We start from the raw sequence: 19,710 nt of genomic DNA on the forward strand, positions 1-19,710 counted from the left end.
AGAAAATTAACAATGGTGAAAAGAAAGGAAAGGAATTATCAGCACATTTTAAACTGGTTAGGTCAGGTCATAGGGTTTTACATGTACATTCAGAGCAAGCTGTTGTAGTACACACCTATCATGGGCACAGGTGCCGGCCGTGGCCTGCTCCTCTATCCATGACAGGAAAGGGGTTGGAGTGGAGGGGGGGGGGGGGGGGGGGGGGAGTGGACCGCCCGCGATGGCAGGTGCAAGAAAGCACCAGCAGCCCAACCAAAACTACAGCTAAGAATCTTTTATATGCACCATCCCACAGACAGAACAGCACATACCACGGCCTTTGATATACCAGTTGTGGTGCACTGGCTGGAATGAGAAATAGCCTAGACCGACCCCACATAACGCGAGCTCTTTACCACTGGGCTATGTCCCACCCACCTGTAGGGTAGAGTGTGATTAAAGTAGAAACCTGCAATAACTCCGATGCCGTCGTCGAAGTCGAGTTCCGACATGTCACTGTCGCTGAGGCCGCGTGAAATGTGAGGTGCTGTGAGGTGGGATTTCCGCAGATCGGTCGCATCGTGACACACTTTCTGAAACGGCAAATTTAAATACTTCAGTCAGAGGTAAAAATCATATAGAAACACTTTCTGAAACGGCAAATTTAAATACTTCAGTCAGAGGTAAAAATCATATAGAAACACTTTCTGAAACGGCAAATTTAAATACTTCAGTCAGAGATAAAAATTAAATAGACATACCAAGAAACACTTCCTGAAACATCAAATTTAAATATTTTATTCACAAGTGAAAATCAGCAGAAAAGACATAAGACATTAGTGGATACAGAGTGGGCCGTTGGATACCGTTTATCATACAAAGAGTTGTTTAACTACAGAATACTCCAAGAGTGGGCCGTTGGATACCGTTTATCATACAAAGAGTTGTTTAAATACAGAATACTCCAAGAGTGGGCCGTTGGATACCGTTTATCATACAAAGAGTTGTTTAAATACAGAATACTCCAAGAGTGGGCCGTTGGATACAGTTTATCATACAAAGAGTTTAAATACAGAATACTCCAAGAGTGGGCCGTGGATACCGTTTATCATACAAAGAGTTGTTTAACTACAGAATACTCCAAGAGTGGGCCGTTGGATACCGTTTATCATACAAAGAGTTGTTTAAATACAGAATACTCCAAGAGTGGGCCGTTGGATACCGTTTATCATACAAAGAGTTGTTTAAATACAGAATACTCCAAGAGTGGGCCGTTGGATACCGTTTATCATACAAAGAGTTGTTTAAATACAGAATACTCCAAGAGAGGGCCGTTGGATACCGTTTATCATACAAAGAGTTGTTTAAATACAGAATACTCCAAGAGAGGGCCGTTGGATACCGTTTATCATACAAAGAGTTGTTTAAATACAGAATACTCCAAGAGTGGGCCGTTGGATACCGTTTATCAGACAAAGAGTTGTTTAAATACAGAATACTCCAAGAGTGGGCCGTTGGATACCGTTTATCAGACAAAGAGTTGTTTAAATACAGAATACTCCAAGAGTGGGCCGTTGGATACCGTTTATCATACAAAGAGTTGTTTAAATACAGAATACTCCAAGAGTGGGCCGTTGGATACAGTTTATCATACAAAGAGTTGTTTAAATACAGAATACTCCAAGAGAGGGCCGTTGGATACCGTTTATCATACAAAGAGTTGTTTAAATACAGAATACTCCAAGAGAGGGCCGTTGGATACCGTTTATCATACAAAGAGTTGTTTAAATACAGAATACTCCAAGAGAGGGCCGTTGGATACCGTTTATCATACAAAGAGTTGTTTAAATACAGAATACTCCAAGAGTGGGCCGTTGGATACCGTTTATCATACAAAGAGTTGTTTAAATACAGAATACTCCAAGAGTGGGCCGTTGGATACCGTTTATCAGACAAAGAGTTGTTTAAATACAGAATACTCCAAGAGTGGGCCGTTGGATACCATTTATCAGACAAAGAGTTGTTTAAATACAGAATACGCCAAGAGTGGGCCGTTGGATACCATTTATCATACAAAGAGTTGTTTAAATATAAAATACTCCAAGAGTGGGCCGTTGGACACCATTTATCATACAAAGAGTTGTTTAAAAACAAGGTATCTAACAAGCAAAAGCACATCCAATACTACACCACAACCAGTGTGGAGATTATCACTTACAACTGGCACCGTATAATAAATTTACAAACTGAAATTTTGTTGTAAGCCTAGAAAGAGTTATAACCATGGTTACCGTTCTAGGTGAGGAGGAAGGAAGTGGTAAGCTGGCATCATCATGGAGACCAAGTTGATACCAGTAAGGCTCATCGTTTAGATTGGCAGTGGTTAGATCAATTAACACCTGAAAGAAAACAACTCACTTGGTTTCATATCATCCAAAATAAAACATCATTATATGACATATGACATAGTCAATTTTAGTCCATAAAAAACAACCAGGTAAAATGAAAAAACAAAATGTGTCTACAATTGACATATAAAATATAAGATTTTATTTCCTTCAAATTTACAGTATTATTCTAATTTAATAAGATTAATATAACATCATATTAACCCCCCTCCCCCTCAATTATTTTGTAGCTTCTCCCCCCTCTATACTTAAGGATAATTACCTCCCCTGGAAGGTTGATGGCTTTATAGTTCAGCAGACCAAAAAAACCCACAAACACATACCAAAACTCAACAACTCAAATTGCACTTTTTAGAATTTTGTGAATATCACATTACTATAACTGTAGCAAAAAAAAAAAAAAAACCCACTAGAGAACATTGATTTATTAATCATCGGCTACTGGACGTCAAACATTTGGTAATTCTGACAAATAGTCTTAGAGGAAATCCACTACATTTTTCCATTAGCTACATGACATTTTCCCCACATGCAGGACAGCACATACCACAGCTTTTGGTATACCAGTTATGAAGCACTAGTTGAGATAAATAAAAAACCAATGGGTTCATCCTATAACTGAAGAACCTCAGGTGACTGATCTCCCAACTGAACCAGACCCCCCCCCCCCCCTCCTATTAACTTAAGCAATCACCTTTGATTACTACCCTAATTTTTAGCCATCACTTTTCCTTCTTCAGAAAGCCACTAATCAAGCACGCAGTCCTGGGCACACACACACACACACACACACACACCTCAGCTATCTGGGTTAATTGCTAATTGTCAGTGGTTAGCGAGAAAGAAGAGGGTGTAGTGACCTTACACTTACCCATTGAGCCCTTAAGAACTCGCTCTGGGTGGGAGCCAGTACCGGGCTGCGAACTCTGTACCTACCAGCCTTATGTCCGATGGCTTAACCATGACACCACCTCCTTAGATGTTACATTACCTCCCTTAGGAAAGTTCTCTAGCTTCTTCTTCTTAAAAAAATTTCATCTTACATCACATTACTTCCCCATTTAGAAAATGATCTAAAATATGTATGCAGCATTATCTCCCCATAATATTACCAATCTGTCTAACATGACATTACCTCCCTTAGGAGGTCTGTGATCTCAATTTGCATATAGAAGATTACTTCCCCTGAATATTATCTATCTGTCTGACAGCACATTACCTCCCCTAGGAAGTCGCTGGCTCCTATTCTGTCGTAATCCCAGACTGTTATCTCGAGTAGTCTATCTCTCATATCCGACTCCTTGACAGCGTAATAAATAAACGTCTGATTCCACGTTGGCTCGATGGTGTTAGCAATTGTTTTAGTTCTTCTTTTGCTCTTCTCACTGTAAAGGGAAATAACTCAGTGTACAAACAAACAAAACAAAAAAACCCAAGTAATCACTGGATTTTGTAAGAAAACAAAAAATTGGGGGGTAATCCAATCAAAGGAACTATTTCCAGTACCTACACAATAAAATAAAAATAATGCGACCTCGTATATAACATAATTAGTTTTATCCTGCAATCACAATATGCACTGGCAAGATATAATAAGTAAATAAATTTCATATCTGTTACTCAGTGTCCAAAAATATAGGTCATGTGCTATAAACCCAAATCATTTACTTCAAACTATATTTTCAATTAGATACTGGTTATACATATATACAAAATAAAGTTTTGTGTTGTGTTAAAAAAGCAAAACATATATTTACTTATGAATTATAGGTAGAGTTTAGAAATGTCTTTTCGTGTGACAAAATGAAGCTAGCATCTGACAAAGAATGATATCATGTAACCTGGAATGAATAGGACTTGCTGATTATTCTCAATGTTCTAGCCAGGATTTTGACAGGACAGGGCAGAGTGGGGTGGGGTGGGGTGGGGTGGGGTGGGGTGGGGCAGGGCGGGGCAGAGCAGTGCGCTAGTTTAATTGTAGGGCATTTTTAAAGTGAAGGGATAATATTGAATATGTGACATTAAGAAAATCATATATGAACACTCTATAGATATGGAAGGCTCAATTATTGTAATAACCATTATTATTCATACTTTTAAAAAATTTTACTAGCCATTTAAACATTTTTCTCTCATTTTTGCAGGGGGGGGGGGGGGGGGAATCAGTTTCCAAAACAAGATTTATTATTCTTAAATTTGGATTATAGACAAAAAAAGTATATCCATAAACATAGGTATAATTATTGTACCAATAATTAAAATATAAACAATTATTTAATTAAGCCATAATTAATAATTGCAAACTGTCTGATCACTTAAAATCCTATTAGTTTTTGTTTTGTGTTGTTTGTAGTATTTATACCATTTAATACCATGCATATTTGAAAATAAAAAAATAAACTATTTTTTTTAAAATCTATAAATGAAGTAATAAGGAAGGAACAAGCAAGTAAATAAATAAATAAATAAATAAATAAATAAACTGATATCTGGATATATTTTGCAGCAAGTGGCCCATTGAGGAATTAGGGCAGGGTGGCGAAAATCACGGGCAGGGTGACACAAAACTGGGGCAAGGCTAGCTAGAACACTGATTCTTATTGGATTGCACCATAAATAAAATATAACTGGTTACTTCCTTAAGATATATTAGATTTATCTTGCCCAGGTCGAATAGCAAATGCCACTTGGCAGAGTCTTGATGCATTTGCCATTCTAACCTTTACAGTGTTCAAGATTAACGGTATCCCGATATCCCGGGGATACCAGAATTTAATTTTAGATACCAGACTTCAAGAACCCAGTATCCCACCGGGATACAATATAATGTTGTTGAGGTTTTTTAATCCTGCATTTTTATTTTTCGCTGAAACAATGAAAGTCATCATTTACTGGTGAAGTTAGGTAACAGTGTTGTCCAAGTTTGTTACGATGTTATTTATGAATTTCATTTTAGTGGGATACCAGATTTTGAAATGTTAGTATCCAACTGGGATACTGGCTTCACAAGATCTTAAGACAGTACAGGGCCGTAGCTAGGATTTTTTGTTGGGAGTGGGGGAGGGGGGCAACTGAGTAGTTAATGTCTAAAACTCCTTAAACGGTTAAGAAGAGAATTTTCTTTAAGTTTCTATAATTGTTTCCGGATTTTTTTTTGGGGGGGGGGGTAACTGCCTCCTGCACCCCCCCCACTCCCCCAGCTTTGGCCCAGTAGCATAACCAATTATTATCTAACAGATCAACGATGTATAAAAATTAAAGTTTTGTGTTCTGTTCTGATTATTTCATACTGAAAGAGAAATATAGCATCATGCTTATGAATTTTGTTTTTAGAGCATGGACTGAATTAATTAAACTATTAATGCAATTTCACAGTAATGTAAGAAAGAGTCAGTTTCCAAATGATGAAGGTTATTTGTGTAGAGACAAAACTGTATGATTTAGTCCATCAACAAAATGCCATTATACAATGTAAAATAAAATGTGCTTTTCAATAACCAATTGATATTAAGGTAGCAGGGAAGTAAATAGACAAATCAGCATCATGTTACCCATGAACTTAGTACATTGTAAATAAAGACCATTTAAAAAATGTATTTAGTGGTTTGCAAGTAAATAAGAAATTTAACATTTGGCAAGATTACATCTGTGTATGCTGCTCACAAGTTTTAAAAATTAACTATTACTTTCCAACCCTGGTTATGTCCCGGACCAGGCCACTGGCTATCCAGAAGCCGGGCCCAGGATAGACATGTCTGAAGCCTTAGTGGTATAGGGGCATGTTAAAGGGGTACTCTCTCTCTCTCTATCCAAGCCTAGAATATGGTGACTTCCTAGCAGCCGTGAAACAACATATTAAGGGGTCCTTTCCAAAACTGAAAGCTTTTTTCCAAATTTAGGTTCACAACACATAATTTAGATACTTTTGATGTACACAAACCATGAACTGGTTATTGTCACTATGTATGTGATTCACCCTGGAAAATTGTTATGAACTGGTTATTATCACTATGTATGTGATTCACCCTGGAAAATTGTTATGAACTGGTTATTATCACTATGTATGTGATTCACCCAGGAAAATTGTTATGAATTGGTTGTTATCACTATGTACGATTATGTTATGCTGGTTATTCACACCCTGGAAAATTGTTATGAACTGGTTATTATCACTATGTATGTGATTCACCCTGGAAAATTGTTATGAACTGGTTATTATCACTATGTATGTGATTCACCCTGGAAAATTGTTATGAACTGGTTATTATCACTATGTACATGTATGTGATTCACCCTGGAAAATTGTTATGAATTGGTTATTATCACTATGTATGTGATTCACCCAGGAAAATTGTTATGAATTGGTTGTTATCACTATGTATGCGATTCACCCAGGAAAATTGTTATGAACTGGTTATTATCACTATGTATGTGATTCACCCAGGAAAATTGTTATGAACTGGTTATTATCACTATGTATGTGATTCACCCTGGAAAATTGTTATTATCACTATGTACACGTATGTGATTATCCCAGAAAAATTGTTATTATCACTATGTATGTGATTCACCCAGGAAATTTGTTATTATCACTATGTATGTGATTCACCCAGGAAAATTGTTATTACTATGTATGTGATTCACCCAGGAAAATTGTTATTACTATGTATGTGATTCACCCAGGAAAATTGACATTCTTTACTGTTTCATTTGCATTTGTTAGTCATCATAAATAATTTATATCCAATAATAATATTATTCCCCTTTAGGGTATTAATAAAATGATATACTGCCCACTGAAATCCTGCAAGAACATATGTAATGAAGTACCAGTGTTTATTAGTTATAACACAACAGAGGGCCAAGTTGTTCTAATGTTAGTTAGCTGAACCTTTTTCAAGTTTATGTAATGTCAAACAACAGTAACTACTCATTTGAAACTGAGGTGGGACATAACCCAGTGATAAAGTGCTTGCTTGATGCGAAGCTGGTCTGGGATCGATCCCCATCAGTGGACCCATTTGGGCTATTTCTCACTCCAGCCAGTGCACTATGACTGGTATATCAAAGGCTGTGGTATGTGCTATTCTATCTGTGGGATGGTGCATATAAAAGATCCATTGCTAATGATGGAAAAAATGTAGCAGGTTTCCTCTCTCAAACTACATGTAAGAATTACCAAAACGTTTACATCCAATAGCTGATGATTAATAAATCAATGTGTTCTAGTGGTGTCATTAAACAAAACAAACTTTAAACTTTCATTTGTAACTGGTTTTTTTGTCTGCTATAGGAGAAACAGTCACTTGTTTTGAAAATGTAACAAAGGGTAGCATGTATATTTTTATGACAATCTTTGGAAGTTTCAAGAAGAAAAATGTGTTAATTAAAAAAATAAAAATTCTGTTAGACATTGAAGAAAGGTAGACACAATGAATAAAGTGAATATAGAATATTCCTGGGGGTTTTCTGACTTTATCTGCAATGAAATATGTTTAAAAGGAGATTTTATTTTCAAAAGTCTGTTATTAATAAAAGAATTTATCTTTAAAAATGTTCATGTATCATTTATGTACATAATGTTGAAGAATAATGCCTTCATTACACATTTCGTAAAACATGCATGCACATACAATTTGTATTTGTAAATTCAACTTCAAAATGTTGTGAAGACTGACATTAATCACTATGCATGCAATTACTTCATGCAGAGAAAAATTAACATAAGAGAGAAGGATGAAAAAAAGATACTTAAGTTGTCTCGACTTCATTTAAGAACAATACTGTTTAATCACTGGCTACTAAGAATGAAATATACACAGGATTCAGAAGATGCCAGCATCTTGAGTCACCAAAATTTACATTAATTTCCCTTTCAAATGGGGGGAGGGACAGGCACCTGTGCAGGTAATTGTGCAAGGGGATCTAGACTGTGGCGAGCAGGGGGAGGGGATTTAGACTGGCAAGCAAATGTTTGTTTTTTGGGGGGTTTTTTTGGGGGGGGTGGGGGGGGGGGGGTGAGGGGTGGCAGATCATGCTCCCTGAAAAATACATTGAAAAAAAAACAAATATTTGCTTTGAGCTGGAGTGGGGGGGGGGGGGGGGGTGTGTCTCAACCCCCAGAACCCCCTCTGCACAGGCACCAGGGGGTTGGAAATACATAACCTCAGAACTAAAAGAAAAGGCCAGTGCTCACTCTGGCTTTTTGTTGTTGTTGTTGTTGCCTGTATCATTTTTAATTGTGGCACTATAAAGTATATACCAGTATGTAGAAGAGTTCTCTTCATAGAACTCCTGAACTTATAGCAAGAGATCTTTTGTATGTAATTTCCAACAGACAGGACCATACCATGCTCTTTGAACCAGAATAGAATACAACAGATGTTTAATGACACCCCAGCACGAAAAATACATCGGCTATTGGGTGTCAAACTATGGTAACTGCCTTTGAACCAGAGTCTGAGCAATGGTTTCAAGTGGAGAAACTCAATGTGTTCACAGATGGTGGTATCAACTGTACCATCTAAACGACGTATCAAAATTCAACTTTCAAAACCAAACTCAACTGACTGACAAGAAGGCGACTTGAAACAAAAAAGGTTGGCTACTAAAATATTTGAAATATATAAATACAGCACTAACCAATGGTTAGCTAACTTGTGCTCAGAACAACCTGCCCCTGGAGTGTAACAACCAATAGAAGACTGTCTCGCTAAGTTTACAAAGTTAACTCCCTTATGGTGATTCGACACACTTTTCTGAAGAAGTCTGAAGAACATAAAACCAGGATTTATGCAGAAGCATTTTAAAGACATCACATGAATACATACAACAGCATACATTAAATCATACCATGTACGGAGTCTAGATGAAAGCACAGTGAATATACAGGGTTGGTTATATTAAAGTCACAGACCCTAGTTTCTAACCATTAAAAATGGACACCAAGTTTAGTTAATCAACAAACCTGTAACACACATTTTTATTTAACAACGCCACTAGAGCACATTGATTTATCTTATCATCGGCTATTGGACGTCAAACATATGGTCATTCTGACACTGTTTTTTAGAGGAAACCCGCTGTCGCCACATAGGTTACTCTTTTATGACAGGCAGCAAGGGATCTTTTATTTGCACTTCCCACAGGCAGGATAACACAAACCATGGCCTTTGTTGAACCAGTTATGAATCACTGGTCGATGCAAGTGGTTTACTCCTACCCACTGAGCCTTGCGAAACACTCACTCAGGGTTTGGAGTTGGTATCTGGATTAAAAATCCCATGCCTCGACTGAGATCCGAACCCAGTACCTACCAGCCTGTAGACCGATGGCCTAACCACGATGCCACCGAGGCTGGTTCACACATGGATAAAGTCATCGCAGAGTGAAACAAGAGTCTGTAACATTGAAACGGTGAAATACCCTTAAAAATAGACTAGAACTAGACTACACAACCATTAGTTCTCAGATGCACATACATTTTTTAAAAATACGAAAAATTAATTTTGTAATATTAAAAACACCATGATGACCAGAAACACTTTAGATGTATGGAAATGGATCATCTAAACAATACAATCTAAGTAATGTCTGACTTGAGTCATCAAAAATGGCTATAAAAGTGAAAAATATTCCTTAGTGTTTAAAAACTAGGGTCTGTCATTTTAAAGCATCTTAACCAACAGCAAACATTAAATCATACTACAATACATATATAGAGTATTAGGTGAAAGCACATTAAATATACAGGGATATATATTAAAGCAATGTATCCAACAGCGTACACTGAATTATACTACATATTATAGAGTATTAGATGAAAGCACATTGAATATTCAGGGATATATTAAAGCATTCTAACCAACAGCATACATTAAAGCACTGCAGATGATACCCAAAATGTTACAATAAAAACAGAAGTTATACAACAGCTTACAAGATAAGACAAAGGATTACATTAAAACACACTGTAGTCAAAGGATAACATTAAAACACATTGTATACAAAATATGTTAAAATAGACTGTATACAAAGGGTTACTATACATTAAAACAGATTGTATACAAAGGATTACATTAAAATACACTGTAGTCAAAGGATAACATTAAACCACATTGTATACAAAATATGAGGTCAAAATACACAGTATACAAAGGATTACATTGAAACAGGTTGAATTAAAACATTGTATACAAAGGATTACTTTAAAATACATTATATACAAAGGATTACATTTAAACACAGTGTATACAAAGGATTTATATTAAAACACATTGTACACAACAATTTAAACAATCTGCTTAGATAGATTAGCATTAACACATTGTTCAAAGGATGTCAATATAACAAACTTGATCGTATTACAGCCCAACATTATTTCCCATGACTGGACCTTGTGGGCTATTCACATTCAACAACTGATGTAACTACAGCCATGGAAAGGTGCATACAACAGATTTTTTCTTTGTTGACTAGACAAAATGGCCAATGTGCAAAATGTAGCAGATTCTATTCATTCCTTCCGGAACCAAACGTGAGACACCTAACAGCAGCATATATACGCATCAAACGTTGGGAGAGGAGGAGTTGCAAAGCTCCAACTGAACCCTTTTCAATGACCTCCCCAGTTCATTAATTTCAAGTTACTATCATGTTTATATCCAAGTAAGGTCTTGAGCCCCATTCCACAAAGTGATCTTAGCACTAAGATCATCTTAAGTTCATAACTATCTTATGCATTTAAGGTGATCTTAGCATTACGATCGCTTCGTGGAATGAGACCCTGGGCACACACCCCAGCTACCTGCACTGTCTGCCCAGGACAGTAGGTTAGTGGTAAGTTGTTAGTGAAAAAGATGTCAGTGTAGTGGTCTTACACCTACCTATTGAGTTGTTAAAACTCTCTCTAGGTGGGAGCCGGTACTGGGCTACGAAACCCAGTACCTACAAGCCTTATGTCCCATAGCTTAACCACAACACCACCAAGACCAGTCCTCCCCAGTTGGAAGATAAATTAATATAATATAGTGCCCCTCCCCTCCCAGTTGTTTTTGTCTTCCTTTGAATAGTCAGTGATTCAATAAAGTGCTGAGTATACCAATCATTTAATTCCTTAATATAGATTCTAATAGGCCACTTTGCAATATTTTCTCCAATTTGGCCATGAACTGTTACGAAAATGACATCAGTTTTTGTAATTGGAACCAAGAGGACCCCCAAAAAATTATTTTCTCAAAATCATCTTTTCTAATCTTTTCTCCAGTACCAAATATATCTGTTCTACTTGATGTGCCATTAAGCTTTTGTTCTTTTGTAGTGAAAATATAGTGCACATAGAGAAACAAATTAAAATTTAAACCTTACCTTCGATCAGGAAGCAGATACAACTTGCAGTATGGGTTGCGGAACTTGCCCCCATCAGTCAGTGGTAGATCAATGGCATTAATCACAGTGACTATCAACTCATAACTTTGGACATCATACCACAGTTTGACCTGAAAAAACAAAAAACGATTTGTGACTATCAGTTCATAACTTTGGACATCATACCACAGTTTGACCTGGAAAAAAACCCAAAAAACAATTTGTGACTATTAGTTCATAACTTTGGACATCATAAAACAGTTTGACCTGAAAAAAAAAAAAAAAACGATTTGTGACTATCAGTTCATAACTGACATCATACCACAGTTGACCTGGAAAAAAAAAAAAAAAAAAAAAAAAATTGTGACTATCAGTTCATAACTTTGGACATCATACCACAGTTTGGCCTGAAAAAAACACAACCAATTTGTGACTATCAGTTCATAACTTTGGACATCATACCACAGTATGACCTGAAGAAACAAAACCCCAGACTTAGTGACTATTACTTCATAACTTTGGACATCATATCAGTTTGACAATTCATATCTTTGGATGTCATACCAGAGTTTGACCTGAAGAAACACAAACCCAGATTTAGCGACTATAAATTTGTAACTTCATGTTGTTTAAATCAAACTTGAGCTAACATTGCACCTTCAAATTTCATTTTGTTTTCAGGTTTGGATTTTATAACAAATTTGAGGGTTACAAAAAAGTGCACTGGGTAACCTTAGTGTTATTTTGTAAACAATAAACGTAAAAATTACTCACTTTATTTTTCTCATTATGGGGAGTAATGGGGGATTCAAAAAAAAAAATGCTCGCATACTGACTAATGTTCATTAAATTTGGAAAATTTAATCCTGTGAAATTAGAATATTTTACAGTAGTCATATAATGACTTCAAATAGTTGTAGTTTTAAAAAGTGTGGAAGTATCATTTCACTCTTAAAGTTTGAAATGGCCTTGACCTTGATTTGAAGCTATGAACAAATAGCTATTCCTTCAATTACTATGTCCAAGAGGTTCAAAGTATATTACTATATCTGTAAGAAATAACATTTTATCTCAATTTTACTCATACTAATTTTTGTAGGAAGGAAAGCTGTTTTTTGTCTGAATTAAATGAAAATGCCCAAATGTGGATAACAACATTTATTCACATTTGCATTACTCCCAAACAGTTATATAGGGTTGCAAATGAATCACTACACATTTTTACATGGATTACAACTAATAATGTGGGTAGAATGATGGAAATATGGGGTGAAAAGGTTTCAGGTAAGCTAATTTTGCCTGAAAATCTCTATAATGTTTGCCTGAATTTGAGGATTTGCTCGAGTACTGGTGGGAAGGGCAGTTAATTACCCCCCTGCACCCACCCACCCCCCCTGTCTTGTACGCTTATAATTTTACTGCTTCTATAACAGTGAACTATAATGTTTACAATACCTGAAGTTTTCCGGTGATTTGAGGAGTGTGTGGTCTTGACCTGACCCCTGGCGAGGTCGGTGACACTGGAGAGGTCACGGTCACACTGCAGGGTGGATGACTTCTGTGTCCATCTCTGTCTCGATGGGAATCCCTGCCTCGTTCCCGCTCTCGCTCCCGTGCAGGCAACGCATCCCTGAGACCATAATCTACAAACACAAAGTGTTCAGTTTAACAAGCATTCAGAGAGTGCATCCCTGAGACCGTAATCTACAAATGGAATATGTTCAGTTTAACAAGCATTCGGAGAGTGCATCCCTGAGACCGTAATCTACAAATGGAATATGTTCAGTTTAACAAGCATTCGGAGAGTGCATCCCTGAGACCGTAATCTACAAATGGAATATGTTCAGTTTAACAAGCATTCGGAGAGTGCATCCTTGAGACCGTAATCTACAAACACAAAGTGTTCAGTTTTACAAGCATTCGAAGAATGCATCCCTGAGACCGTAATCGGAACATGTTCAGTTTAACAAGCATTCAGAGAGTGCATCCCTGAGACCGTAATCTACGGAACATGTTCAGTTTAACAAGCATTCAGAGAGTGCATCCCTGAGACCGTAATCTACAAACGGAATATGTTCAGTTTAACAAGCAATCGGAGAGTGCATCCCTGAGACTGTAATCTACAAATGGAACATGTTCAAGTTAACAAGCAATCGGAGAGTGCATCCCTGAGACTGTAATCTACAAATGGAACATGTTCAATTTAACAAGCATTCGGAGAGTGCATCCCTGAGACTGTAATCTACAAACACAAAGTGTTCAGTTTAGCAAGTATTGTGAGAAGAAGCATGCCCATATATCACAAATGTTTCAGGCACATTCACCATGGGCCCAACCTCCAAGTATGCCAGTGATTGGTTCGGACTGGTTCCAGGGCAGAAGGGAAGAGGAGAAGTTTGAGCTGGGTGGAATTTGGAATACCACTTTAGGTCTAGAACCCAAAGCATTCTGAGAGTAATGGTGACTTTAGGTCTAGAACCCAAAGCATTCTGAGAGTAATGGTGACTTTAGGTCTAGAACCCAAAGCATTCTGAGAGTAATGGTGACTTTAGGTCTAGAACCCAAAGCATTCTGAGAGTAATGGTGACTTTAGGTCTAGAACCCAAAGCATTCTGAGAGTAATGGTGACTTTAGGTCTAGAACCCAAAGCATTCTGAGAGTAATGGTGACTTTAGGTCTAGAAGCCAAAGCATTCTGAGAGTAATGGTGACTTTAGGTCTAGAAGCTATATGTCAAACTACCAAATGTTTGACATGCAACAGCCGATGGTTACTAAATCAATGTGTTCTAGTGATGTCGTTAAACAAAACAATCTTTAACTTTTAATGATTTGATGCTGTGATCAGAAGCCAGTCTCTAAATGCAAAGGGACATAACTCACCCCGAGCATGACTTCCAATGAAGGTGGTTTGAACTCCTGGTGGCACTTCTCCCGTTCTATAAAACACAAAAATAACACAATGAGATGCAGTAAATGAGGTAACAAGCTTTACACTAATAGCTTTTAGTCCATCCCATCCTCATACAAAAACTGTTTTTGTAAATAATTTCAGTTTTGTCTGATGTAAGAAGAAAAGTAAATGTGTTTTGGAACCATCCCCCCCCCAAAAACCTACTTTTATGTCCAGTTAAGAAAACAATCGGCTCAGAAATAAATAATTTGTAGTCAATTCCATAGCATGAAAAAAGGCATTCCCTGTAGGATGGACTCTAGGTTGTTAGATAATTAAAGATTAAATCATTTTTGAAAATCAAGAAAGCAAATTACCTAAGAATTGTTCATCGTTTTGCGTACATTTATTGATGTATGACAGTTACAAATTGTATAAAAGCGTGTAGCGTAGCAATTTTATACTAACTGTGTTACTGTTTAGTTTTCTTTAACTTATTTTAAATGATTCACTTTGAATGCCTTTAGTTTTAGTGCCTATTAAGCTTACTAATGTCTTGTATACATTTTACACCCATTTTGTCTGTTTATCGAATTACTTTTATAATGAAAAAATACTGTATACAGTTGGATCCTGTTGGCTCGACAAAGTGTTCAACCCATCAGGTAGTTCGACCCAACCATTTGGTCAACACCGTGTAAGTGTAACTCGGGACTTTGTTTTTGGTTCAAGTGTTTCGGTGTATTTGACCCTTCCGAATTTGACCCCATGAGAATCTACTTTATATTAAAATATTCGCATATCTTTTGTGGTTCAGTATAAATACATTGTAATAAAACTCACTCTGTACTGCGATGAACTATAAGCTCAACCTGCGGCTCCTGTTTTGATTCTAGAATTATTTCATAAACTTCCTCATATGTAGCGCCCTGAAGTGATCGGCCATTCCATTCTACAACCTCATCACCTAAAATACAAAATATTCCATGAATTACAGAGAAACAGATAGAGAATAACTAGTTAATGACGTCACCTGGACATGGGAGTCAACACAATGCTGTTAGATCTACTGGTAGACCAGTAGAGCTAATTTTAATCAGATTGAGATTTAAATAGAGAATAACTAGTTAATAACGTCACCTGGACATGGGAGTCCACGCAATGCTGTTAGATCTACTGGTAGACCAGTAGAGCTAATTTTAATCAGATTGAGATTTAAATAGAGAATAACTAGTTAATAACGTCACCTGGACATGGGAGTCCACGCAATGCTGTTAGATCTACTGGTAGACCAGTAGAGCTAATTTTAATCAGATTGAGATTTAAATAGAGAATAACTAGTTAATAACGTCACCTGGACATGGGAGTCCACGCAATGCTGTTAGATCTACTGGTAGACCAGTAGAGCTAATTTTAATCAGATTGAGATTTATATAGAGAATAACTACTTAATAATGTCAGATATCTGCTTTATCCTGTGAAGGTAAGAATGGGAAATCCTACGAGGCTCTGCTGAGCGGAATTTCTCATTCAGCCTGAAAAGGATAAAGCAGATATCCGACGTCAATAACTAGTTATTATTTTTATCCTGCAGACCATAAAAATTAAGGGGAAAAGCTATTATTTCTGTTATTTCTGCCACATTGTATGATTACCTAGAGGTCAAATGAGCAATTTTGTAATGTAGGTATGCGTGTGACGTCATATGAGTGACGTCAAAAGTCATAATCTGCTAGTATACGTTTATGACTTTGCTTCAATCGGTCACCATAATCTGTCAATAGAAACAGTGGTTGCAGGATAAAAAATTGACTGTACTACTGCTGACACCCCCCCCCCCCCCCCCCCCCCACCCCACAGACCCTTGTATCCGCCTCCGATTATACTTCTTTAAACCACTAACTACTACAGGTTACACATCACCATTAATTACTCCATGCAGTTCAATATAATTTCTATGTCAGAATATATTCTGTGAAAAATCACCGACTACGCCCTCTTCCTATGGGAACAATACCTAATTTTAATCAGAAGTTGGGCCTACAGTAAGCGTGTTTGAACCCTCGGAATATAAGCATGTTAATATCTACCAAACAAACAACTGACTACTAACTGGCCTCGGTGGTGTCGTGGTTAAGCCATCTGACATAAGGCTGGTAGGTACAGGGTTCGCAGTAGGTGTAAGACCACTAATACACCCTCTTCTCTCTCACTAACCACTAACCCACTGTACTGGACAGACAGCCCAGATAGATGAGGTATGTGCCCATACAGCGTACTTGAACGTTAACTGGATATAAGCATAGAAATAAGTTGAAATGAAATGAAACGAAATGTAATCATCAAAGTAAGATTTCAAAAAGCATATTAGAATTTTGCAGGGTTTTTCTTATGAGGAACTATTTCCTAAACCAGACTATATTAAGCTGTTACAACAAGTAACAACAAGACAAATGGTGGTGTGGCACCTACAACAGCAATATATATAGGATATTAAACTACCTTCCATTTTGTATCATGTTTATATCCCGAGTGAAATAACTTTCATTTGTCACAAGCTTTAGCAAGTTACAATGAAAATTATTTCATAAGGGACATAAACATGATACGAAATGGTAGTGAGTTTAATATCCTATTTATTATCCATAATTGATCTTAATTTATACCACTCAACTTGTTTGGTTGACGTTCCTGTAAGGTTGTAGTGAGCCAATCGATAACATCATAAAGTGTTACGTCTCACTTGGCATTTGATATGTACCAATATATTTTTAACCATATGGGTAATAAATTCATATATACAGTCAAATCTGTTCTAGCAGCCACCTGTAATCAGTGGTCACCTGCCTTAAGTGGCCACTTTTTCTCCTCCCAAACAATTTATGATGTAAATGCATCTGTAATAAATGGTCACCTGTCTAACGCAGCCAGCGCCCACTTAAATCAGATCCCAAATCGCTAAAATATATGTATTAAGCAGCCACATTTAATGTTTACTATTATACAAAAAGGATATTTTAACAACAGTGATAAGGTGCAGCAAATAATCTATCTTCACACCTTCAGGAATACTAGTACCAATTCAGTCCTGACATCTCTACTGTGTATCAATTAAGAAAGTATGACTCTGCAATGCATCTAATTGCCTCTGGACAGGCTACGCTTGACATTTATAGTTTCGCTTATTATGACAATATACCTCATGAAGTAGGAATTAAATAGAAAACGAAAACAAACTTGTTGAGAACGGTTAATTTAATACATTCCATTTGCATTTTTTCGGAAGGAGACGACATGTCATAAGTTGATTTATAGTCAACTGTGAAGCACACATCCATTGTTCAGCAGTACAGACGGTAAAATAAGAAACAACGACAAATGTTTTAAAGACTACATATGTGGCAACCTGTAATCAGCGGTCACCTGTCTTAAGCGGCCACTTTTATCCACTCCCTTGTGTAACCGCTTAAGACAGGTGTGACTGTAATAGGCCTATGTACCTGGTCTAAGGTGACCGACTGTATCGGCGATGCTGCCTTTCTTCACCTTTGCAATGAAAGCCCCGAGTTTTCCTTTTTCAGACAGTTTACCACCAATAACTTTTAAACCTGCAATCAACAGAGATGAGATATTTTATGTGTATACATCAACAGAGGCATTCTTAAGACACGAATCCACGAAAATTGCGATTCAATTTTAACATTACTAAATAAAGTAAACAGTTGGAATATAGAAACAAATTGTGAATGAGAAGAAGTTAAAATGACAGACCTTAGTTTTTAAACACTATGGGATGTTCACTAACTTAAGAGTTTATTGTTTAGATTATTCATTTTTGTACATCCGATGTGCTACTGGTTATCCTGGTGTTTCTAATATCACAATTTTTTTTTAAAATACATGTACCTCTGAGAAGTAACTGTTATGCAGACAAGCTCTAGTCTAGTTTTTAAGGGTATATTTACCCTTTTCAACATCACAGACCCTTGTTTCACTCTGTTGTAATTTTATCCAAATTTCTTACAGTTTTATAGATTAACCAAACTTAGTATCCATTTTCACGGGCTGAAACTAGGGTGTGAGACTTTAATAAATAGGATTAGGAACAATATACAGAAAACAAAGCATGCTTTTGAACAGACAAGGACTTGGATATAGAGTTGAACATCAAGATGGTAACTCAAATCAACATCATCCACTAATGCTGGCGTTAAAACCTTAGCACTGTATAGTAAACTAAGTATTGTATGCAATTAAATAAGCAATGACTGGCACGTGTGCATAGACAAGAAGCAGACTACTACGGTAGATTAATACAACATGAAAGGCATGAGCAAACAAGCATTCTGAAAGTACTGCTAAAGTAATACATGTCCCCTACCAGGACCAACAAATTTCCATATCTCCAAAGTGCAAGGGTCATAACTCTGTGAAAAATGTGTAAATCGCCATTAAAGGTAAACTGGATCCTTAACAGTATACGATAAATATATATATACAAAATTTCATCTCAGTATTTTCAGGCATTGAAAAAAAACCCACTTCAGGAAAATAAATTTTCACATCTCCTAAGTTCAAGGGCCATAATTCTGTGAAAAATGGGTAAATAAAGCCAAGAACGTCAAAATTTAAGCTCAATATATTGAGGCATCGTCAAAATAAGATTGGAAAACAAATGAAGAGTTCAGGTGCAAAACGCGATATATCCATTTTTCATTTTCAGTAAAAATTGGTTTTTTAATTGACGTATATCGCGTTTTGATATATTAAAAAAAACGGGATTTACCCAATACAATTTCATAAGGATCAATCACGTTTTGCAGCAAATCAGCGGGCCTACGATTAGCCCTTACTGACATACAATAATGGCTTTAAAAAAAAACTAGAAAGAAAATGGTTTATATCGCGTTTTGCGCCTGAACTCTTCAAATGTTCTTATCACCTATGTTCAACGGCCATAACTTTGTCAAAAATGGGTAAATCATCATGAAAGTCAAATTTCAGCTTAATATATCGATGCATTGTAAAAAAACAAACATTGAGAAAACTATATGTGGGACAGATGG

General features: G+C 36.7%; 1 protein-coding gene across 5 annotated transcripts in view; it reads right to left on the reverse strand.

The window, feature by feature from the left end:
- LOC121377386 (regulating synaptic membrane exocytosis protein 2-like) overlaps positions 1-19,710 on the reverse strand; it is a 120,664-nt gene that overhangs the window by 23,180 nt on the left and 77,774 nt on the right. For 4 of the 5 annotated variants that reach the window (XM_041505367.1, XM_041505365.1, XM_041505364.1 and 1 more), the window contains 9 exons: positions 18,145-18,252; positions 15,488-15,611; positions 14,635-14,690; positions 13,209-13,396; positions 11,754-11,884; positions 9,030-9,155; positions 3,607-3,772; positions 2,271-2,378; positions 449-572 (listed from right to left, as the gene is read on the reverse strand). In XM_041505367.1, the coding sequence (XP_041361301.1) occupies positions 449-572; positions 2,271-2,378; positions 3,607-3,772; positions 9,030-9,155; positions 11,754-11,884; positions 13,209-13,396; positions 14,635-14,690; positions 15,488-15,611; positions 18,145-18,252 (1,131 nt within the window). The remainder of the gene's footprint in view (positions 1-448; positions 573-2,270; positions 2,379-3,606; positions 3,773-9,029; positions 9,156-11,753; positions 11,885-13,208; positions 13,397-14,634; positions 14,691-15,487; positions 15,612-18,144; positions 18,253-19,710) is intronic. The other variant, XM_041505368.1, reaches the window with a different exon arrangement.

Source organism: Gigantopelta aegis, chromosome 7 (genome assembly GCF_016097555.1).
Source record: "Gigantopelta aegis isolate Gae_Host chromosome 7, Gae_host_genome, whole genome shotgun sequence".
NCBI lineage: Eukaryota > Metazoa > Mollusca > Gastropoda > Neomphalida > Peltospiridae > Gigantopelta > Gigantopelta aegis.